This window comes from Microcaecilia unicolor, chromosome 4 (assembly GCF_901765095.1).
Source record: "Microcaecilia unicolor chromosome 4, aMicUni1.1, whole genome shotgun sequence".
NCBI lineage: Eukaryota > Metazoa > Chordata > Amphibia > Gymnophiona > Siphonopidae > Microcaecilia > Microcaecilia unicolor.
Window position 1 is genome coordinate 267,134,318 of NC_044034.1, and position 25,005 is coordinate 267,159,322.

The following is a 25,005-nucleotide window of genomic DNA, read 5'->3' on the forward strand; positions in this document are numbered from 1 at the left end:
GCATTGAATATCTGGGAATAATGTTGGTGGTCAGCAAATTACTCACCACTGCTGGCTGAATATGTACCCAGTAGTAACAAGTCTCTCAAGCTTGTATCCCAGAACATTCATTAGCTTTATAATGGTATCATTTTTACCAATGTACTTTCTTGAATATTTTTTAAACGTTTTGGTGGGCTAATCCATGTGGTGTTAACAAGAAAAATAAACAAAGCAAGAAAGAAAGAAAAATAAATGTTAAAAACCTGAAGCCATAGGTCATATCAATTTTATTGATTAATTTTTAATTTGCATAAATAGCGTTTTTTTATTTTTTAAAAAATCAGGGGTTCATCGGATTTGATTTATTTTTGCATATTTGGAATCGGGGTATTTTTGTTTATTTTTGTGGTGGGTTGGATTTTAAATTTGAATATTTTTAGGGGTCTTTTGGGGGAGAGTTCCTTTTAGAGGGGTTCTGATAGGGTTAAATTAATTTATTTGATGGGTTAAGTTAAGGAAAGGTTAATTTAATTTTTGAATTGGTTTTTAAGAAATTTGGGATTTTTGAGAGGAGTTCAGGGGTGATAATTGCGGGCGGACTGTAAAAATTGGTATTTTTAAATTTTAAAAGCAGGATTAAATAGAGGAAGGGAAACTTTATTAGTTTGGAAATTTCGGGGTGATTTAGAAAAGGTTTTATTGGGTTTTTATTTAATTTTATTATTTTTCCATTATTTTCTATCGGGCTAAAATGGGGATTTTGCACTGCTGGCCAGAATTCCGTTGGTCAGCAGTGGAATTTGGAATTTTGAAAATGGACAGGGATTGGCTATGGGGGTCTTGGAACGCAAGCCAAGGCTGATTTGGAAGGTAAGCCGAGGCTGGTAACCAAGGCAACTGGGGAGTGGGCAGTTGGTCAGAGTGAGATTGATGGTCAGAGAGAATGGAGGTGCTGAGGAGGTGCTGGCAGAGTGGGAAGTGTTTTACGGGTATAAGCTGAGATTTTGAGGAAAGTTTGAGGTGATTGATGGTGGATGAATGAAAGAAGGGGAAAGGAAGTGTGATTTATAGAATAAGTTTTAAAATTTTGTTAGGTTTGTATGAACTGGGGTATAAGGTAGGAGTTAAGTGGAATTTGTGAAGAGAGGGTTATTAGTGTAATTGTAGTAGCAACTTAAGGAGTATTTGGGTAAGGGGTTGGGAATAAATTTAAAGATTAATTCAAGGGAAGTAGAGTCATAGCTTAAGGAAAATTGAGAAGAAATGGGAGTTTGAATAAGAGTGATTAAGAATTGTGAAAGAGTAATTGTGTGAAAGGGACAGTCAATCTCTCTCAACACAAGTTCAGGGAAGAAAAACTAGCGTATAGGCCTGGAAGATAGGGTACATTTGATTAATTTTATTTTAAAAGAATAGTTGGCCACAGTTTTTGATACTGGTTCCAGTTCAACCCAGGGAGAGAGGGTCTTGCCTCCATTTCAGTTGTTTAAGGAAAGGTTTAGTAGGAAGACCTCACCGAAATAAAGCATCTGTTGACAACGGGCCCCCACGCAAGAAAGACGGCGTTGTTACTTTCAAAGAATGTAGAAAGACCATAAGCAGAACTGCTACTGTACGAATCTCATCTAAATTCTTTATTTGCTTGAATCTTAGAAAATTCTCAAAAGTAGATATATTTTAATGTTGCACTGAGGCAGTGGGCAAAGAAAGTGTTAACTCTGAGAAATTATATACATAAGAAATGATATTAAAAGCTTGAAGTTTAAATTCTCAGTTCTGCTAGCAAGTGAAGGTATGCCAGATGGTTCAGATTATATTGAACTCTAGCGTTTGCCGGGCTGGGTTAGAAAGGTCAGAGACAGGAATTTCTTTCACCCTGGTGAATGATGAAAGCTAGTTTAACATCTGTACATTATTAGGCATACTGAATAGTTTTGTAAGCAGGCAGTTTGTTTAGGATTAAATAGAACAATGCTTAGAAGGAAATAGTTAGATTCTAAATAATCCTAGATATAAATAGATTAGAATTTAGAAGTTCTTGCTTATAAGGAATACTGATTCTGTGTATTTTAGAATATGTTTTATTCTCTATAATTTCTATGTAGGATGTTTGTTCAACTCTGTGTTACTTTTAAAATGATCCTTTGTCTGCTGTTTAAGACTGCAGTTGAGGAGATCAACATGTGGTTTGACTTAGCCATAGTTCTGGCTGGTTCAATGTATAAGCTGATAGGTGAAGAGGTCAGGACTAGTCAGCTCTCTTCTCCTTGATTAATTATAGGTAAAATGTAGAAATGGTCTTGAAAGTGATAACCTGATATGTATGCTATTAAGTAAGATTGGCCCTTGACCCCTTTAATGAATGCCAGAGTTTAGTTAGCAGTTAGTACTAGGAATATGAGAAATCAATCATAATAACATGTAAGAGACTGGAGCCCAAATGTCTGGTGTAAGGGGCCCCAGGTCACAGGTCAGTTTAGGATGTCTGGAACCTATGTAACTGATATTTCAAAAGTAATGATTGGTTGAGGCAAAGTGACCAATCTATTCCTTAACCAATTGGAGAGTAAGGGGGCTGGGCTAGGCTAGGTTGGATAGAACAGTATTTAAGTAGGAGCAGAAGCAGTTTACGTCAGAAGGAGCTCAGAAGAAAGAGAAGGACAGAAGGAACAGACAGAAGAAGGAGAAGACAGCATAAGAAGAGAGCTGAGACAGAGAGCTGAGACAAAGACACAGAGAGCTGAGAGAAAGACCCAGAGAGCTGAGAGAGAGAGAAGAGAGCTAGAACTGATGTCCTGCTTTGTTTGCTGGCAAATAAAGAAGATTACTTTCTCATTCTGGTGTGTGCTGTCTGACTCCTGAAGTATCACAAATTCCTATCTCAATTCCTGCAACAATTCTTGGTGGCAGCGGTGGGATCAATCCTGCATTAATCCCAGCACCCAACTGACTGGAGAACATTCGCCGGGTATGTATTCTGTATTTTGTATTGTAATTCTAGCTAGAAAATTGTAAACCAGCCCCTCAAAGAAAATTGAGGAAGGAGAGCCTGATCAACTCTCAGCGAAGGCCCTAGTACCTTCTAGTCGCGGGGACTAGAAGCGAAAACGCTTGAGCTTATCTGTATCTGAGAAATCTGAAATTGTTGGGTGGGATTTTCTGTATGGAATGTGTGATGCGTGAATGATTAACTGAGTGCGGACTTCTTATAGCTGCATTTCCAATTAACGCGAGTTCAATTGGTCAGCAACGGAAGGAAGCGATTGCTGTCTGTCTACCTAGTGTTTCGAGAGTGCGGACCCCTTACTGCACTTTCAAAAACTCCCTCCCTTTTGTGTGTTGTAACTGTAAGCATTATGGGTGGGACATCATCTAGACAAATTGCTACCCCCCTAGATTGTATGCTTAAGAACTTTAAAAAAGGCTTTTTAATTAATGACTATGGACAGACTTTAAGCTCAAGTACTTTAAGAACCTTGTGTGAAGTTGAGTGGCCATCTATGGGAGTGGGGTGGCCCCCTAGTGGCAGCTTAGATATTGAAGTAATCCGGAAGGTCTACAGCATAGTTGTAGGAGAACCAGAATATTCTGAACAACTCCCTTATATAGATTCCTGGGACAGCCTTGTGACTGACCCTCCCTCCTGGTTGAAAACTTATATGGGATCCCCAGTAAAATTCATGTTAGGCCGTGTTCAAAGAAAGATTAGAAAATCTAAACTAGAAGAGGGAAAGAGCCCTAGGAAGCCTACTACCCAATCGGTGGCTTCCGCCCCTACCCTGTCCGAGAAACCCATACTCTCTGATGACCCCCCAGATCTTGAGCCACCACCTTATGGCCCATTGTTGGGGTTCCGTGCCGCCCCTAGAGATCCACGCTGCCCAGCTCAAGCCTCTCCAGCACAGGCTTCTCCGGATAGTTCTTCCCCTCCTGTGCCAAACCTGCCACACCCTAGGTTGGACTTTTCACCCAGTCTCTACTCTCCTCTGCCACATCCTCTCCTGTTAACCTCTGAAGACCCGCTTTGGGTTCCACTCCCTGACTCCTCAACTCCTGACAGCCCAGCCTCTCCTTCTAATACCCCTACCCACTCATCAGGGGCCCGGCATCCCTTTCAATGGACTGACTCACCTGTGACCACCTCTCAGTCTATGAGTACCCCTCCCCATCCCTCAGGGGTTCAACACACCTCCACTGAATGGGTTAGACCTGCTGCAATCACCTTTGAGCATGATAGGAGGGTAGCTCCTAGCTCTACCTCAGGTTCCATTCCCACCTCCTCGAGAGTTCTGCCACTCCGACAGGTAACCATCACTCGACCGGATCCTAATAATGAGGGTCAGGTTATACAGGCACAGGCCTATCAGTATGTACCCTTCACAACCACTGATCTCCTGAATTGGAAGACGCATTACCCCTCTTATACTGAAAAGCCTCAGGCAGTGGTGGACCTAGTGGCTAGCATTATGGCCACCCATAACCCAACCTGGACTGATTGTCAACAACTTCTCCTGACCCTCTTCACAACTGAGGAGAGGCGGAAGATTTTGCAAAATGCTGAGGCCATCACGCGAGAGCGTGTCCCCGGGGGGACACAGGACCCAGAGGGGTGGGTTAGAGCTCGGTTTCCTCGCGCAGCTCCAGCTTGGGATCCAAATGATGGGCAGCACTATGAACTGTTGTCTGGCTATTGCCGGGACTTACTGGAAGGTATGAGGAAAGGCATAAAGAGGCCCATTAATCTAGCAAAGGTCTCTGAAATTCTCCAAGGGGCAACTGAATCCCCTGGGGCCTTTCTAGAGCGACTAATTGAAGCCTACAGAACATACACCCCATTTGACCCTGAAGCCCAAGAAAACCAGAGAATGGTGAATAGTGCATTGGTGGCCCAGAGTATGCCAGATATCCGGAAGAAGTTGCAGCGTCAGGAGGGATTCGCAGGGATGAATACCACCCAGCTAATTGAGATCGCAACCAAGGTTTTCATTAATAGAGATCAGGAGGTGCGCCGAGAGGCTGACCGGAAGATGCAGAAGAAGGCCGACCTTTTAGCGGCAGCCATTACTAATTCCACCCTTAATCGAGGTCGACCTCTAGCTAATGGGAAGCCAAAGTGGGACCCCGGACCACCAGCCAGGCCCCGAGATTCCTTCAATCAATCCCGGCCAAGGGGGGAGAATCCCAGACCAAGATTGGAGAGGGATCAGTGTGCCTATTGTAAGGAAAGAGGGCACTGGAAAGATGAATGCCCCCAGAGGCGCCAGGGACTGAGAAGGGGACCAGGAGATCGAGGAAGCCGAGGCCGAGTTCGAGAGGGAAGATATGAGCCTCCTGAATCTGACATCATCGGGACAGCCGAGATGGCAGAATGGGACGAATAGGACAGACCGGGTTCCTACAAACTGGGCTCCCAGGAACCTATGGTCAAGTTAACTATAGGGAGCCGCTCAATTCCATTCATGATTGATACAGGAGCTGAACATTCTGTTGTGACGGAGCGATTAGCGCCTGTGTCTGGAAAAACTGTCCGAGTGGTGGGAGCCACGGGGGTGCAGAACCGGAGGCCCTTCCTGACAACCCGTAGATGCCAATTAGGCTCACACATAGTCACTCATGAATTCCTGTATATGCCAGACTGTCCAATCCCTTTGTTAGGTCGAGACCTGCTGTCCAAGCTTAGGGCCCAAATTTCTTTTGACTCTGATGGCCAGACTTCAGTCTCCTTTCGGCCCCCAACATCCAGCCCTAAGGGTATACTGAGTTTCTGTTGCCCTCTTGAAGAAGAATGGCGGCTGCATCAGTCACATGGCCAAGTTGACCTACCCCTGGCAGACAGCTTTCAGGTCAGTGGGGTATGGGCAGAAGATAATCCCCCAGGGTTGGCCCGAAATATTCCTCCTGTACATGTAGACTTACTTCCAAGTGCCCGGCCAATCCATCTTCGCCAATACCCAATTCCCAGAAAGGCTCTGGAAGGGATTCAAGCACATTTGAATCGTCTGTTATCCCATGGAATTATTCGTCCTTGCCAGTCTCCATGGAATACGCCATTGTTGCCAGTTCAGAAGCCAGGGACTGAGGACTACCGGCCAGTCCAAGACTTACGAGTGGTCAACAAATCCACTATCTCATTACACCCTGTAGTGCCTAATCCATATGTCCTGCTAGGATTGATACCTTCTGGAGCTACCCATTTCACAACACTAGATCTAAAAGATGCCTTCTTTTGTATTCGGGTGGCCCCAGCCAGTCAACTGCTTTTTGCTTTTCAATGGGAAAACCCAGTAACAGGAAGGAAGCTTCAGTATACATGGACCCGCCTGCCACAGGGGTTCAAGAATTCCCCCACTATTTTTGGGACAGCCCTAGGGCAAGACCTTAAGACTTTTAAATCTGAGCCTTCCAGGCGAGTTTTACTCCAGTATGTAGATGACCTCCTGATTGCAGCAGTGACCCAGGAAGAGTGTTTTGAGGCTACCAGAGAATTGCTGGAGCTACTCTTGGATGCAGGCTATAAGGTCTCACGCTCAAAGGCCCAACTTTGTCAGTCAGAAGTGAAGTATCTGGGCTTTTGCATTTCCCAGGGAAGTCGGAGACTGGATGCTAGTAGGAAGCAAGCAGTTGCTGCAATTCCCCAACCCAAGTCCAGAAGGGAAGTTAGGGAATTTCTGGGAGCAGCCGGATTCTGCAGAATTTGGATTCCAAATTTTGCATTGATGGCGAAACCCCTTTACCAGGCCACAAAGGGGGGTGAAAAGGAACCATTTGAATGGGGACCTACTGCTCAACAATCCTTCATTGCCATAAAGAAAGCCCTACTCCAAGCCCCTGCGTTAGGCCTTCCTGATGTGGAGAAACCTTTCTCACTGTATGTCCATGAGCGACAGGGGGTTGCTCTAGGTGTGCTGACCCAGATGATGGGATCCTGGCAGAGGCCTGTTGCATACCTGTCTAAACAGCTGGATGGAGTGGCTAAAGGATGGCCAGCCTGCATGAGGGCCATTGCAGCAACAGCCTTACTGGTCCAGGAAGCTGATAAGTTGACCTTGGGGCAAGAACTGGTTGTTAAAGTCCCCCATGCAGTTCTCACCCTCATGGAGTATAAGGGCAACCACTGGTTTACAAATAACCGCATGGTTAAGTACCAAGCTAGCTTGTGTGAGAATCCACGGATACACCTGGAAACAGTGGCTACATTTAATCCTGCCACTCTTTTGCCAGCATCTGAGGGACCTCCAGATCATGACTGTATCCAAACTATGGATGAAGTGTACTCCAGTCGACCAGATCTTAAAGATGTGCCGTGGAGGGACCCAGATGTAATTTATTTTACAGATGGAAGCAGTTATGTGGAGAACTCCAAGCGACTGGCAGGCTATGCTGTGGTGACAGAGGACAAGGTGATAGAAGCAAGAGCCCTGCCCCAAGGAACTTCAGCCCAGAAAGCAGAACTTGTGGCCCTCATACGAGCTCTGGAGTTAGCAGCAGGACTGGTAACCAACATTTATACTGATTCCAAGTATGCCTTTACAACTTTACATGCTCATGGAGCTTTGTATAAGGAAAAGGGACTCATAAATGCTGCAGGCCAACCTGTTAAGTATGGACCCGAAATACTTCAGCTGCTAGAGGCTGTGTGGGCCCCTAAGAAGGTAGCTGTCATTCACTGCAGGGGACACCAAAGAATAGATACTCCAGTGGCCCGAGGGAACCGCCATGCTGATCGGGTGGCCAAGGAAGCTGCTCGAGGACCCCCAGCAAGTACTGTGACCCCCCTGTTCCAAATTCGACTGCAAGAATGGACGCCTATGTATACCCAAATGGAAGAGAAATGGGCTCAAGAAGAAGGTGCAGTAAGGAGACCTGATGGCTGGTTACATCTCCCTGATACCAGAGTTCTGGTGCCACGCCACCTAGCTTGGCCTGTAGTGTCTCAAGCTCATGACCTATCACACTTAGGGAAAACAGCACTAGCCCGTCTACTCAATCGAGTAGTGGTGCTGGAAGGATTGGATAGTCTGGTTGCCACTGCCTCTGCCCGATGTACTCTTTGTGCCCAGAATAATGCCCGCCAGGGACCCCGTATTCCACCAGGAGTTCAGTCTAGAGGACTAACACCCTTTGAGTCCCTAGTTATAGACTTCACAGAAATGCCCAGGAGCGGTAGGCTCCGATACCTCTTAGTTATGGTCTGTACCTTTTCTGGGTGGGTGGAAGCATATCCTACAGTTACTGAGAAAGCCACAGAAGTAGCTCGAGCCCTCCTTAGGGATGTCATCCCCAGGTATGGACTGCCCCTTGCCATAGGTTCAGATAATGGTCCCGCCTTTGTTGAAGCTACACTTCAGGCCCTGTCCCGCGCATTGCGCATTACCTGGAAATTGCATTGTGCCTACCGTCCCCAGAGTTCAGGGCAGGTTGAGCGAGCAAACAGAACCTTGAAAAATAGCCTAGCAAAGATTTGTCAGGAAACCCAATTGAAATGGCCACAGGCATTGCCACTAGCCCTCTTCCGCCTCCGATGCACCCCAACTAAAGGAACAGCCCTCTCTCCCTTTGAAATTGTGTATGGGAAGCCCCCAGCCATTTTACAGGGAATTAAGGGAGACATAGGGATTTTAGGGTCTGCCCAGGTGCAGGAGCAGGTAGCCCTCTTGGGAAAGATAATTTCTGAGCTTCAGTCTTATGTGAGAGAAATAAACCCTGTCCCCTTCCAGGCTCAGGTACATTCCTTCCTGCCAGGGGATAGAGTTTGGGTGAAAGACTGGAGGCTCCAGCCTTTGGGGCCCCGATGGAAAGGACCTTTTACTGTTTTGCTTTCTACCCCTGCAGCTGTGAAGGTCGCAGGGATTACTCCATGGGTCCATTGGTCTCGAATTAAGTCTGCTGACCAGACTGAGCCCAGCACGGATCAGACGGAGCCTAGACAGTGGAGAGCAGAAAGTGATCCAGCGGAGCCATTGAAGTTGCGCTTGACCCGAACCAAAGAATCTACTAGCTGAAAAGAAGGGTCAACTGCATACTGCAGGAACGGCTGAACTTCGGCTTCATACTGAGACTCTTTCTTGCCCAGATTCTGGCTTTCTTGGAATTTGAGAGCTTGATCCTTATCAGTTGAGGGTCTATCCCAACTGGTATAAGAACTCAAAGACAAACATTATATGAGAATAATCTGTGATTAGCACAGACTGTTGAAATATTATTGCTTAATTAGTTTGCTGTATTTGTTTTAGATTAGGAAGAAAGAAAATGTTAGTAGTTTGGATGCTTTTGTTGTTTTCTACTCCTTGCCTCCTTGTTCCTAATACCCCAACTCGCTCCAACCTTTGGTTACACTCAGTCCAGGAACTAATTAGCCAGGCAAAGATTACTTCCCCTTGTATTGTGTGTTCCCGATTTTCTCCTTATACTACAGATGTCCCAGCTGTTCCTGTTCCTGTGCAACTCCCAGCTCTTATACCTCCCTACTTTTCGAGTTCAGGTCCTTGGAGCCAGGATTATACTTGGTGGTCCTTTTATAATGCTACTTCCCCCTCTGACTCTTCTCTAAGGCCAGTTTTTACGTCTCCCTATCCAGCTTCTGGAGTGTTTTGTTTAACAAGAAGCATCTCAACTGTTCTTCCCATTCCCTGTAACTATACTAATGTTCTCCCAGAAAAAGGAGAATCTGTGTGGGTAGTTTCTCCAGGTACTCCTATGTGCCCTGCTACCATACCTGTAGATTATGACCCAGGTGATTATCTGGCTCCTAAGCGTACCACTGAGAAGACTATAGTGTCCAAGCTTATTTTCTACTTTCATAAGTCCCCGGGGTATGAAGAGTTACTAACAAATGAGCAGCCTGTCACAATTGGGGATTGGCGCCTATGGTGTGCAAAGTCTCCATTTCGTCTTCGTTCCCCCTGGGATAGGGGCTCGCATTATGGGCACCCTAAGTACCCTGTCCAGCCTGAGCCAACATTTATTGGGAACTTTCCTCACCCTCTCCTTGGTCATTACTGGCTCTGTGATAATGTCCTCCACATGATTCTTCCCTCCACATATGATTTTTGTGTATTGGTAACCTTGAATTATTTTCCTAAAGTTATTCCTCTTCTTAAGCCACTATCCCCGCACCGCTCTAAGCGAGAGGCTTTGTCCTTACCCTCCTCCGTTGCCACAGAGGATGAGGCGATTGAATTAGCCCTCCAGTATATCAATTCTACTTATCCTCTGACTAAAAAGAGACTTGTAGCCCTTTCTGCCACGGCCTGGATTCCAATTGGAGGCCCGGTAGCGGGTATTACTGAACTAGGTATGGCTACTCGGAGACTTCAGTCCCTACTCCATGTTTTAGTTCATGAGCTGAACGTGGTAGTCAATGCATTGCAGGATCAAATTAATGAATTAAGTATAGTTTCTAGGTATAATCGTATGGGCCTTGACTATCTCTTTGCAGCTCAGGGTGGCCTCTGCACAGTGCTAAATTCTTCAGAGTGCTGTACTATTGTCATAAATAGGACGCATGTAGTTAGGCATGCCATGGATAAAGTCCTACAGTTGGCCAGCCTTAATGTGGAGGATTACCGAGGAGGATTAGACCTTACCTCCTGGTGGTGGTCATTGACCTCCTGGATACGTCCCTTGTTCATTTCCCTAATAGTCTTAGTTTTAGCAGGGTTGTTGTTTTGTTTCCTGGCCTCATGTGCTTCGGCAGTATGCCGTCGGACCTTAACAAGTAGGGTAATGGTGGTTCATAAGTCTATTCCCAGTTAGGATCACTATAATCTCCAGAGTTTGAGTTGTGAGACTTATCTCTGCATAAGCTGATTTTAGTCTCAAAGGGGGGAATGAGGCAGTGGGCAAAGAAAGTGTTAACTCTGAGAAATTATATACATAAGAAATGATATTAAAAGCTTGAAGTTTAAATTCTCAGTTCTGCTAGCAAGTGAAGGTATGCCAGATGGTTCAGATTATATTGAACTCTAGCGTTTGCCGGGCTGGGTTAGAAAGGTCAGAGACAGGAATTTCTTTCACCCTGGTGAATGATGAAAGCTAGTTTAACATCTGTACATTATTAGGCATACTGAATAGTTTTGTAAGCAGGCAGTTTGTTTAGGATTAAATAGAACAATGCTTAGAAGGAAATAGTTAGATTCTAAATAATCCTAGATATAAATAGATTAGAATTTAGAAGTTCTTGCTTATAAGGAATACTGATTCTGTGTATTTTAGAATATGTTTTATTCTCTATAATTTCTATGTAGGATGTTTGTTCAACTCTGTGTTACTTTTAAAATGATCCTTTGTCTGCTGTTTAAGACTGCAGTTGAGGAGATCAACATGTGGTTTGACTTAGCCATAGTTCTGGCTGGTTCAATGTATAAGCTGATAGGTGAAGAGGTCAGGACTAGTCAGCTCTCTTCTCCTTGATTAATTATAGGTAAAATGTAGAAATGGTCTTGAAAGTGATAACCTGATATGTATGCTATTAAGTAAGATTGGCCCTTGACCCCTTTAATGAATGCCAGAGTTTAGTTAGCAGTTAGTACTAGGAATATGAGAAATCAATCATAATAACATGTAAGAGACTGGAGCCCAAATGTCTGGTGTAAGGGGCCCCAGGTCACAGGTCAGTTTAGGATGTCTGGAACCTATGTAACTGATATTTCAAAAGTAATGATTGGTTGAGGCAAAGTGACCAATCTATTCCTTAACCAATTGGAGAGTAAGGGGGCTGGGCTAGGCTAGGTTGGATAGAACAGTATTTAAGTAGGAGCAGAAGCAGTTTACGTCAGAAGGAGCTCAGAAGAAAGAGAAGGACAGAAGGAACAGACAGAAGAAGAAGACAGCATAAGAAGAGAGCTGAGACAGAGAGCTGAGACAAAGACACAGAGAGCTGAGAGAAAGACCCAGAGAGCTGAGAGAGAGAGAAGAGAGCTAGAACTGATGTCCTGCTTTGTTTGCTGGCAAATAAAGAAGATTACTTTCTCATTCTGGTGTGTGCTGTCTGACTCCTGAAGTATCACAAATTCCTATCTCAATTCCTGCAACAGCACATTTCTGGAGAAGAATGAAATTAATTTATTCTCCTTTGCAAACTGTGACCTCTGGTAAATGAGATTCTTAGGATACACAAATTCTAGATCTAATCTCATATTAATACTTTTGGGCCTAATTCACAACTTGGAATGTGCACATAACTTGAATCAGAGCTATTAAGACTGTCCTATATTAAAAAAATAAATTATTATATGTAACACGGATGGTTTTCACTTAAGCTCAATAGATTTTCAGACAAAAGTCATATTATGCTGACCAGCAATATTGAGAGATTATTTATCACATCATACACCAATGAACAACCATGGAGAAAGTACATCTCTGGTAGAGCAGTAAATTTGTGAAAGGCGATGCTCTTTTTGTTGAAAGAACAGCACTAGTACTCAAGATGCATGGACATTCTTTGGAGAGAGGAGTGGAGGGAGATGGAGGGTGGGGGACATATGAAATTAGGATGACCGCTCAGTCCCCATAACCAACTACAGAGCTTGATCACAGTATACACCTCTCCCCTTCTCAACCTCAATCCTGCCAAGAGGCATAACAATTCTATTTGCTGGTGCCTTCTCTGCCACCATTATGATATTGAAAAAGCATAAAGGGGGAAGGGGGTTGAGAGACATATCACCACAGGTGCTATTCTCATTCTCCTCTTCCTCCACTACTGGTGTGTTTTCAGATTCAGGAAACTATTTGCTTGACAAAATTTGGACATATATTGAAAAACTAATAGATAAGGAAGGTAATTTTACAACAGGCCACCTAACTTGTGTGACAAGTATGCGTGTAAGTATGTGTATACTTTCCCTTTTGAAAATATATACATGCTTTACACCTGCTCTTTGGCACACACAGATTTATAAAGTATGCACATAAGTGCAAACCTAGCTACTCTCAGAATGGCTAAACCTATGTTTATACAGCATGTTGTTGCATGAGTTTAAGTGCATATACACAAGGTAGTTTTAGAGAAAGCTACTTGTATGCAAAATGCCATTTTAACTGCAGAAATACTTTTTAAAAATCACCCCAAAAGTGGTTAAAAGGATTAAAAAAGTAAAAAAAAAAATAAAAAGACAAAACCCCATAATATTGCTAACAGTAGTTTAAAATTACAGTAAAATTACAGAATGATTAACAGTATAGACAGTTACTAGGTTCTGGTGCAGCTCTGTGTGTCCTGTTGGTGATGATTTAAAAAAAAAGGTGCCCGTACTGAGTACCATCAAGTACTGGTAGATAAAAAGCCCTGATGTAAGGTACATGAAGTTCATAGAGACTAAGATGCAAGCTAGATCCCATACCTTGAATGATAAGCTTCCCAAAAATTCAATAATTTCTAGCCAAACTTTACCATAGCCAAGGATTTCATTGCCATCTATTAACAACCCCCCCCCCCCCCCAAATATTGTCAACATGCAATAACAAAGTCATCATCAAATAATGAAGATGTTTCATAGTTTTAACAGCAAAACACATTTCCCAATGCAGTTAATATATGCAAATGTATACACACACAGTTCAGACATACAGCAGCAAGGAGACAGGGAAAGAACAACTTCTTCTGGAAGAGTTCACATGGATATATTTAACCATTTCTTCAAGTTCAGCAGCTATTTCTCTAGCTCGACGATTCCATGGGGGTGTTCATAATGCAAACAAAAATAATCATACTTCTACTGAGGAAATGATTAATATTATATAAATATAAACCCTAATTTCATCATTTAAGATTACATGATCAGTGGTGTGTGCTTTTTTTCAACAAGAAATGTTTTGTCAAAGGAATTTAAAAAAAACCACAAAAAAACAGGAACATAGCGGTGATAAGGAAAGAGGGCAAAGGACCAACCAGAATCTGCAGTTTGGAAATCCATTCTTAGTGGCAGTCAGTTGAAATATCAGATATAATTACTTGTAGCTGAAAATCCAAACTACTGATCACTCAAATCTAGGCCACACTCTAAAACACAGTTCAAATAATATCAAATAGGTAAGGTGATAGACAAAATCTGAACGCAAAGGTGTGGCATTTTGGTGCTATCATTTACACAGTACCAGACTGTGCAGATTGTTTTTTTGATGATATATATAGTAAGCTGATGCTAAGTGTCAATTTATACAGCAAAACCAAGTACATCTTAGTATAAGATCTGTCGAACGACTCTTTCTTGTGTTTGCAGAATCAAACAAAAAGTAGAGTTTTTAAAGGCCTGTAGTGGTGATTCATCATACAGATGTTTCTAAACCTGACCCGCTGTGGTAAGAGTTGCTACTATAGCTGAAGCGCTTGTTGGAACAGCCGAAGAGGGACGAGAGTTTTAAGTAATCTTGGTCTCTCCAGTGCGTGAACATCACTTTCTTGGGACGAGAACTAGATCTAGATCTTCTAGTTGGGAAATTGTATTCCTTGCTCAGATAGCTTGGGCTATGTAGAGCGGCAAGAGGTGTCAACTCTGAAACATGGTCCCCAGAATGTCTGGAAGTATCCTGTCAAGAAAAGAAAAAATAGATGCTTAGTACCTGAGGTGCTGTATGCAAAATAGCCATGTTAACTCCTCATATTTGGCCGAATGTTGAATATGATCACCCCAAGACACGTTTTATGCACGCATTTTCATTCTTTTCTATGCCTTATACATGTCAGAACTACTCTTGTGTAACAATTTGCTGTGTGTGGTGAAATGGGACTTGGCAGTGCTGACTTATTTTAGAAATTACAATCCCCAAGTGCATGGTAATCAGGCACATATTTATAAAGAACTATAACACTACATGGAAGATACTCATATATGGGGGGGGGGGGGGGGGGGGGGGAAATTGACATATTTCGATTTAACTGGTATGTGTGTGTAATACAAGTTAAATCATATATAAAAATAAAAAGGACTGTTTGTTTCTTTTTATAATGTTTATGAAATAATAAATTTTCAGAAGGCCTACACTTTTAAAGCACTAAAATGTAAAATCCTTATAGAACCTTGGAATGGGTTTGGATTTATATTTTAGATCCAGTTACTTGCTTTTCAAATCAGAGCTCAAGATGAGTTACATACAGATACAGGGAAAACCTTCTGGGCTAAGAAGTTTGTATCTGAAGCAATGGAGGGTGAAGTTACAGAAGGAAAAATTAGTTGATTACCTGATAAATTTTCTTTTCTTTAGTCTCAAAGGATCAATCCAGACAAATGGGTTGTGACCATCTGCCAGCAGATGGAGATAGAGAACTCTAATGAGTTTTATTTATTTATTTATTTATTATTAGGATTTATTTACCGCCTTTTTGAAGGAGTTCACTCAAGGCAGTTTACAGTAAGAGTTGTGCCTCATAAGCTCCTGCGCTTAGCAACCAAGCCAGTACTCGATAAAGCAGTGAAAGAGTGACTTCGAAAGAAAAAAGAAGTCTCTAGATAGAAAAAGAACTATGAAATAAAGGACAAAACTCTTACCTTTGTAATGTTCTGATTCCATTATTTCTAACACCTAAAATTACACAGAACCCAGATAAACCGAAACCATCACAGACGGGTGGGCTCTAGACTGATCCTTTGGGACTAAAGGAAAGAAAATTATCAGGTAATTAACTAATTTTTCCTTCCATTATGTCCCAAGGATCAGTCCAGACAAATGGGATGTACAAAAGCAATCCTTAAGAGGAGAGGGACTGTGATATCCCTGGAGCGAGAAGCGTGGCCCCAAGGGAAGCATCTGCTTGAGCAGGCACATCCAAACGGTAATGCTTAACAAAGAAATGAGAAGATGACCACTCTGCCAATGAAACTGCCCTAGACTCTGCTAAAGAAGTCGCCAAAGACCTGGTAAAAAAAAAAGCACTGATGTGCATGGGAGCAGATTTACCCCTCAGAATCTAATAGGGTAGGCTCCTTAAGCTGTCGAGCCACTGTTGCTTTGGAGGCCAGCAAACACTTCTGGGGTCCCGCAAAGAGGACAAAATGATGATCAGATCACCTGAAATCATTGGTAGCGTAAGATAGTACATATGGACCCACTTCACATCCAACAGTCGCAGGGAAGTGTATTGTGCAGAATAGACCTCCCTGGAAAAAGAAGGAAGAAAGTCTGATTGACATAAAAAGGAGATACAATCTTCGGCAAAAAGGACGGAACTGTCCGTATGGAAACTCCTGAGTCAGAAAAGTGGAGAAAGGGATCCCTGCAAGAGACAGCTCAAAGTTCTGAAACTCTCCGTGCCAACGAAATGGCAACTAGAAATACTGCCTTAAAGTAAGATCTTCGATAGTTGCCGAACGAAGGGGCTCAAAGGGGGCCGACTGAAAGCATTAAGAACCACTTGAAGACTCCACTGAGGAAAATACTGTGAAAAGGGGATGGAGAAGAGCGACTCCCTTAATAAAAAGGCCTGATGTAATACAAGAACAAATTTAGGCGAAAACGGCAGAGCAGACTTCTACCCCTGCAAAACCAACATCCTGGGACATGATAGCGGGTGAAGAACCCGCTGACAAAATTGCCGCCGAAGCCTCACGGAACTCAGGAGCTGGTGGCCCGCCAACAACCGCCATCAGAGCGGGGCCAATTGAACTGGAGATGGCCAAAGTAGGCAAAAGTGGCATATGCACAGAATTAAAGCAAAGCATGTAGGAACCGGTAGCCGAGAGCTTACCCCCACAGCGCGCAGAAGACTTAATAGGCTCAGACAGAGAATAAATATACTCACAGAAAACAGCCAGTCTTGTGACCTCCAAGGCACTGAAGCCCCACAATCTTCCCACAGAAGTGCTCTCAAAAAGAACCAGTAGCTGTTTTTTGTTTTGTTTTAGATAGAGGCAGGAGACTGAAATAGAGGTAGAAAGTGGCAACAGGGGAGCAGGGAGGGACCTAGACTACTAGGTTTACACCTGCAGCGGGTATTCTCAACCACAAACTCAACTGAACCTGCAAGCAGGACAGGGGGCCAACACAAAAGTCACCACAGTGCATAGGAGCTGCTATCCTACCTGCTGGAAATGGAGAATACTAGCTTGGCTGCTAAGCGCAGGAGCTTATGTGGCACAACTCAGAGTTCTCTATCTCCACCTGCTGGAGGATGGTCACAACCCATTTGTCTGGACTGATCCTTGGGACGTAATGGAAGCAGGATTTTAACCCTAGTTTCCCTGTTTTTTGGCCTACTGGTTTTACTGCTGAGCTACTTCTCTCCACTGCAAGCTAGACCAGTGTCTCAGTGACAGATGCTATGCAATGGTGTACAAACGTCTTAAGTTAAATTTCCTCTGCCCTTCCAGCGAGGGTTGCTGCCAAAGCAACATTCATAGCTGTTGAGTGAATGGGTGGATGCAAGAAGAGTCCTGGCTGGAACTAGGGGACACAGGTATCAGGTTCTACAGGGAATTATGGTCAAGGCTCCCATTCAAGGACTATCACCTCAATAGTAAGGCCAGGGAAGCTATAAAAATAAATAGTACAAACACCTTGATAGCTATCACTGTTCACTAAAAGTAGTTTGAAAAGGCAAAGCTACCAGAGCAAAAAGCAAAACAAAAAAAAAATCCCTGTGGTACCCCTCATACCCCATATGCCTGGATCAAGCGAAATATTACACACCCTCTGGTTTAATCCATATTCCAATATATTAAGCATCTAAAAGTGTATATAAGTCTACTTGGGGCACAAATTGGTATTTGAAAAATCCACTCAAAGTTTTAAAAGTAAAACCCACAAGACCAAACAAGCAATGCCCATTATAATCAGATCAGCAGAACTTACAAAAATGTTATTTAACCTGTAATAAAGGCCTTTTTGGAAAAGCCTTTATGTCAATTTCTTGAAAAATAAAAATGTCCTGACAAACACATACACTCAATACTGGGCTCCTTAAATGTCACACTTTAAACAAATACAAAGATCAAATCAAAGTTTTACTACATGAATATATGAGTGCATTTTTTATTTCTAGCTTGTCCATTAAACTTTGGGTTAGAGAAACTAGAGTTCGGTTTTGAACTGATGCTCAACAAATTTCTGGGAGCAACACAAAACTTCTAGTCTAGAGAATGGTAATGAATTTCAGATAGTTGCATTAATATTACTACATTACTGACTGTTTCATGTTCTTAGCTTTTAATATTCCAATTATATGTTACCAAAAATAACTCTATTCTGAGTCTTGTAAACTGACCGTTCTCCCAAACAAGGATTCACAGCGGTTCAGAGCAAGAAAATTTCTACAGTAAGACAGAACAAAAAAAAAAAAAAAAAAATACAGCTTCCTAATATAAACAAACTTAAATTCATATAAATAAGTCTTTAGCATCTTCCTAAAGGCAAAACTGGCAGGCAATGCATTCCAATAACGTGCCCCCTGAAAAGGGAAGGAATTCTCAAGAGTTGATTTAAACCTGACATTTTTCATTATAGGAAAACCTAATGTAAGAGTACAGTGAAAGCATAGATTTCTACTAGAAGACGGAATAACCAACAAATCCACCTATCCTTCATTCAAACAAGTGAAACTAGAATATGAAAGTTTATAATTTTGTAGTAGTGTGGGGAAGATGTGATATTTTGAAGGCTTTTCTTTGGTATTAAACAAATTGTCATGGCAACAAGATTACTAATCTGTGAACACATTCGTACACATACACAGGGCCAAATTTATCAAAGGTTATTCCCCACACCATGAGAATAGGCCCTTGATGAATCTGATCTGAAACATTTTTTATCATTTATAAACCGTGGGTCCAGTCATAGACAATTATCCTAATTGGAATGTGAACGGATTTGGGTAAACAGGCACGTAATTGAGTTTTATGATTAAGAAAACAGGTAAAACACAGCAAAAACTTTGGAGGAAAATAGAGACAGCTCAAAAGCAGCACAGCACACCAAAAGAAATTACTCCAAACTGGTAATACTGGTACAATACTGTTACCTATCACAGATTTAATTATGCTTCGGAAGATGTAAGGGCTTCTTCAAGAAGGGGCCCCTCGCTGCTCGGCACTGCATTTACAGGTGCTTTATGTTTCATAATCTTCTGCAAGGATGAGGAAAAACACTGAGACTATTGCTGAATATCGCATGAAGAAGTGAATGAACACCCAGAGAATAATATAAAAGGCTAAAAATTTTAATTTGTCAATATAGCAATGAGTTGTCACTATATCCCTGGGTTGGAGAGTGCTGGAAATTTTTAAAGGCACAATCTGATACCATGTTACTTGGAGAACGGTAAGTCCCAAGCTCATTTTTAATGGTGTAGTGACTGCAGAAGACATATGTAGTGGTGGTAAGTACTTTGTCTAACACATCTAGGTATCACAACCACACCACTATGATGAGAACATTACTGGCAGAGTACAGCAGAAGTGTGCCATTTGTCTCCTGTACCCCACAGCACCCAATATTTCCTAATGGTCTATCCAGATCAGACCCAGCTTAGCTTCCAAGATTTGAAAAGTTCATGTTATCCCAAGCCAGTGTTTCTGTGGAAAGTGTAACTCTTTCACTGAATGATACTGTATTTCCAGAAATTATGTAGAAAACACACTCATTATTCAGAGGGCGAGGTCTCACCACACAAAATACTAAGGGGGGAATTATAAACATGTGGGGAAAAGATCACCTTGTACCACATCATGATTTCTCATGGGATTCAGCAACCTGCGGTATTTCAGTCCCACAGGTTGATGAATCCTGTTTTAAAGGAATAATGCTGCTTGGAAGCCACCTCTCAAGTGGTGTTATTCCAGCAGCCTGGAGGTATTGGGCTGCAAAAGCTGCGGCCCGAGGGCTGACTGAGCAGGGTGACCATGGCTTCTACCCCCAAACTGAAGTTCCTCCCAGTCAAGCCCTCCCCACCCCTCACAATGTCCAAGCCCCCCCACTTCTTCCACCTCCACTCCTAAGGTAGCCTTCATCAGTGGTGTTTTGGGAGGGGAAGTGTCTTCAGGCAGGAACGATGCCCAGTCGCTCATGCCCAGTCCATGCTGGTTACAAAATGGCATGATTACCACTAGGGGGGTCATGCTTGTGAACATGGTGGGGAGTAGGGAGGAGTAGGGACCCTGCTCATTCAGCCTGGAAGCATCACTTTGCTGGGGTTATTTTACAGTCGTTTTCTGCCCTAACGTAAATTGCAGTATATCACCGCAAGTTGCATAAGGGTATTTGCATAATAATGAGATGCAAAACATGCATCTGCCATTTTACATCTCATTACTTCTTAACCCTTGGTGACTTAAATATCACTGAGTAAAGTAAGGCGGCATTAGGGCCCTTTAAGATGCGTTAAGGGGCAAATAACACTGCTTGATAATTCCCTCTCCCCCTCAATAGGTAAAATAATATATGACTTTTCCAAATAATATTTATAACTTTTAACAGGGCGGGTGAGGGGAGGGTATGAAGATTTAGGAATGGAGACAGAAAATGTGAAATGTTATTTGTCGATTGTTATGTTGTCTCAGCTGACGAATATATTGCACAGGAGATAGGGGAGGGAGGCATGGGAACAAAAAAGAAATAACTCAAGGTATGTGAGATTGTTGAAAATTGAAGTTGTATCTTAGCAAATCTGTAAACACATGCTTTCGGACTCTGTTATTGTTGTGTTCAAATAAAAATGATTTAAACATATTTATAACTTTTAATGGGTAATATTTTGCAGTAATTTAAGGGCCCTGTTTACTAAGGTGTGCTAGTGTTTTTAGCGTGCACTAAAATTCTATATCCCTATGGGTGTCTCTAGTGTTAGCTAAAAATAACAGCATGCCTATAGCATGGCTTAGTAAACAGGGCCCTAAGAATGTTAATTTATTATTTTAACTGTGGACTTGTGTCCTTTTAAAAGCACACTATGCAGCTGTATTTGACAGATACATGGGTTCAGGCTTTGAATGGTTTTGCTGATTTATAATGCTGCCTATCTCTCTCTTGTTAGTAAGAAAGCAAGAATAAAGCATGAGATACCATAAAAAGTTATTGGAGTGCTGAGAAAAAAAAAAGAATTACTGCATGTGATGACAGCCTGTGGATGAAAATAGAAAGAAAAATATATGCAAGCATAATTCCCAATTAAGGTAACTCAAAAGCAACAGATTCCTCCAAAGATTTTGCAGTGTAATGGATTGGTGCAACACATATGTATAAAGATGCGTGCTTTGGGGATGTGTTTGAAGTTAGAATATCAAGACAATGGTTTTCGTTTTGGCTTTAGCAAAGCTTATGATGGCCAAGCAGTTATTCACCATACACAGAAAGAAATGTTCAGGAATGGAAGCGATATCAAAATGAAGTTGCAGATTTTGAGTTTTTAATTAATAAGACTGCTATTGAGAAAAACCCTACACACTCTACTACTAAAATAAGAAACAAATGTGCATGCACATTAGACTATCCTTTTGCAAGCTCTAGAAGAGCAAATGGCTCTGTTAAGGTGGATTTAACATGCTATACAGCAAGCATGACAAACTCCAGCCCTCAAGGACTAAAACAGAGTTGGTTTTCAAGACAATAGATACTTTAGGCTGGAACCAATGTATGTGACTGAATCCAGTATTTGTTGCCAGTTTCCTCACCGAGGGGATCTTGCATAAAAATGATCATGTATCATAATAAAGCAAGAACAGTTAGGTTTCTCTCTCATTCTGTATACATGCCAGTGTATGCCTCATGCAAGTTGGTGCTTCTTATTTTCCTTTTACTAACTTGATGATGGCACCTACACGCAGGAAAGGCATAAGAGCAACTTACAGTGATTTCTGAAATTATGTTTACCAGAAGGTGCTAATGTACAGCTTTCTCTCTTGCTGCCCCACCACCAATTCCTTGTCTATTCCCTCCCCCAAGAAAAACCATGTTGTTTCAGATCCAAGATCCATTAAACACTGCATCCTGTCTCCCTGGTCACAAGTACCTTGCAGATCACAAAAAGTAGATCTATTTCTCATAGTTCATTTCCAGGGATGAGAGTGGCTTTCCCAAGTTCCCCTACCTTATCAAATAATGTTTTTAAACGTTTTTCCTCCAGGAACCACTTTTGAACCCCACTATGTTAGTCACCTTCACCAATTCCTCTGCCAGGGCTGTAGTGAGGAATATGTGGCTGTATAAACTGAACTCCATTCTTGGCCTCCCCATTTCTCTTCCTTATGCTTACACCCTAAGGTGGCCAGAATCTCTGCTTCCTCTCTCTATGCCACCCCCCCCCCCCAAGTGCAATCATTCCCCTCCTGAAAGGCCCCCCATAAAAACTCCTAATCCCCAAACCCCCCACAAACCTACCTAAAGGATGCCCTGGTGATGTAGGGAGTGGGGGGGGGGGGGGGGGGGAGGGGAGCAATCTCCAGTTACTGCTGCCCATACCAGCTCCATGTTTAAAATGGCAGCCATAACCTCTAGTGTTGCGAGACTACTGCCGGAGGTTGTGGCCACCATTTTGAACCCAAAGCACAGACAGCTGTGACGGGGGATCGCTGCTGCCCATCCAGGCATCTTTCAGGTAGGCCTAGGGGACTACCGGGGTGGGGGGGAGGCACCTTTGAGAGGATTCTTCCAGCGGATGAACCCTGAAAGAACCCTCCTAAAGGCGCTCCCTCCTCTTATAGCCCCCCCCCCAGGCCTATCTGAAAGATACCCTGGTAGTCTAGGGTAGGGTGGGCAAGTCGCATAGGGCACAATTCTAGGATTTGTTATCAGTCTGATGGTCATTAGCTTCTTGAAATTTCCCTTGTTTCTGTGTTTTTTTGACAGGTTATAAAATCAATCATGAATAGGGTGGAAAAGTTAAATTGGGAACGGTTGATTAACTTCTATCAAATCCTCTCTCTCAGCTATCTTTTCTCCAAGTTGAAATGTTCTAACCTGTTTAGCCTTTCTTCATAAAGAGAGGTGTTCCATCCCCTTTATCATTTTTGTCCCTCTTCCTTGAACATTTTCAAATTCCATTAAATCTTCTCTTTTTCCTTTCATTATCCATCTCAGCTGCAGTTTCTGTTCTGCTTCTTCTCTTCTTCAGACATTATGCTCCTAGTTCCTACAGCAGTACTTTCCAAAAGTCCTTTTTGGGCTCTCTAACCATAGCTTTCCCATTCATTTTCTCTGCTTTAGGGAGAAGAAGAGACGGCAAAGGAGAAACTATAGTTGGTTTAAATATAGCACCACAGCATGCCATGGTACAGCGAGAGGCCATGTGGGTAGGGAGCTTTAGGAAGGAAGAACTTCTCTTACATGTTGCCATTGCTCCTGCCTCTTATTGGTACCTGGTAGCCTCCTGAAGAGAGCAAAAAGACTGCAGGAAGAAATGGGGAGCAACACTGCTGGCTATAGAAGCCTTTTCTGCTGGCTCACCCCATAGCTGCTTGAGCTCTAGACTTTACTGGGATTCTTACAGGACCCACGGGACCGGCAGAAATTCCCCAGTTAAGTACCAGCTGTCCACACATACCAGGATATTTAATGCCAGTACCCAGACATAGCCCAGCACTGAATATCCAGGCATAATTTTGCTGGCAACAGTCAGTGATGGCTACTGGCTGAATATTACCCCTTCAATGTTTTAAAGACAGTAAAAGTCACAGCTGTAGGCCAAATCAAAGATTCTTGAAACAAATATATGAAAACCACATAAAGACAATAACCTTCAATAAACAGACAGGTGATATCTAAAATGTTTAAGATAATTGGACTGGTTATGTATAACAAATTGTTTTTTATTGGAACCTGAATTTTTCCCCTCAGTTTCAAATATTGCATCATCATAATATAAATCAGCATGAAGACATCAACTGAAATGACTCTGGTCTATCCTAATATACTTATGACCAACTTTTGAAAATTATAATCCCTCCATTAGATCAGTGCACACTGCCCTCATGAAGGGAGTACAATTCGTGAAAATTAGTGATAAACATTAAGCTAGTATAATAAAAACTTGTTTGTTGATCTTTTATTTATATGCATGCAAGTGGACTTAAAGGTTACTCAAACTAATTTATTGAAATATGAACTAGAAATTGTGTGTATGGTGAATACCTTATAAAAGTTCATTACAAATATCTTTTTGATCCAATATCCAACAAAAATGGAATGTCCCAGCATGCAAAGAGCTAAAAAAGCATCACCTTGTGTTCCATTAGAAACTTATATTGCTCGAGGTCTGAGAAAGCATAAAGATGGTAGACTGCTCGACAGAAAGGCACTGCTGTTTAGTCTGATTTCCCAAGAGGATTGCAGAGGTACCCATGTGCATCATTAATGTATAAGCAATGCAGCAGTTATTTGGGGAAAGCAGGTTGGAAGACAGGAGGAAATAAACAGAAGGAAGAGAAGAAAGAAATACAAAGGATAAATCTGATTGAAAGCTATAAAGATTTTCTAATATTAATTAGATCCCTCAGCTTTGCCCATCTCAGAGACAGTACAGTTTTAGTTCAATCCTAGACTTTGACTTGTTCATCTTCCAATATTTGCCCAGGTTCACATACTATAGCATTACTGTAGGAATACTTTCTTCCTCTAAAGAGACATAATTTTGGATCTTTATAAAGCAGAAGTCACTGGCCTCAAAGACTTCAGTGCAATACCCTACAGTATATCTACATATCTATTATGAATCACGAGTTTGCACGAACACTGAGTGTAGCACCTTAGCCATTTAAAAGCAATGGCCTTTGTCTTCCCTAATCTGTGAGGTCAGTGGGAAGCATTTCAAGGCAAAAATTAGCAAACTGTGACAGACTCCTAGCAAAAACATGCTGGTAGCAAAAATACCTAAAAATTATTTTAGTTTATTTCAGGGGCAATGTCTCGAAATGGGTTAATTTTGCACATACCATGACAGTAATGAACTTTACTCCTAAGCCAAATTATATGAAATAATGTCTCAGTCTCTCAATAATACTAAACACACTTTAAATGGATGTACAACGTGAATCTTGATATCGCTAAAATAAAAATAATTATTGGAGATCTTTTAAGCCAAAGGTTTTATTCTCAAAA

General features: G+C 42.2%; 1 protein-coding gene and 1 long non-coding RNA gene across 4 annotated transcripts in view; one reads left to right on the forward strand and one right to left on the reverse strand.

The window, feature by feature from the left end:
• The first annotated feature begins 713 nt into the window (after nt 1-713).
• On the forward strand, nt 714-13,423 carry LOC115469166. The gene is made up of 3 exons (XR_003941962.1): nt 714-1,664; nt 2,498-2,506; nt 12,018-13,423. It is a non-coding gene; the product is annotated as an uncharacterized LOC115469166 (long non-coding RNA).
• Nucleotides 13,424-13,830: 407 nt separating this feature from the next.
• The window catches only part of ATP11A (ATPase phospholipid transporting 11A), a 381,664-nt gene continuing 370,489 nt past the window's right edge, over nt 13,831-25,005 (reverse strand). Inside the window, exons 29-30 of one of the 3 annotated variants that reach the window (XM_030201532.1) lie at nt 18,938-19,039; nt 14,434-14,514 (exon numbers count right to left, since the gene is read on the reverse strand). In XM_030201532.1, coding sequence (XP_030057392.1) covers nt 18,953-19,039 — 87 coding nt within the window. In that variant the 3' untranslated portion in view covers nt 14,434-14,514; nt 18,938-18,952. Of the gene's footprint in view, nt 14,515-18,937; nt 19,043-25,005 lie in introns of all 3 variants that reach the window. The other 2 variants (XM_030201531.1, XM_030201529.1) reach the window with 2 other exon arrangements.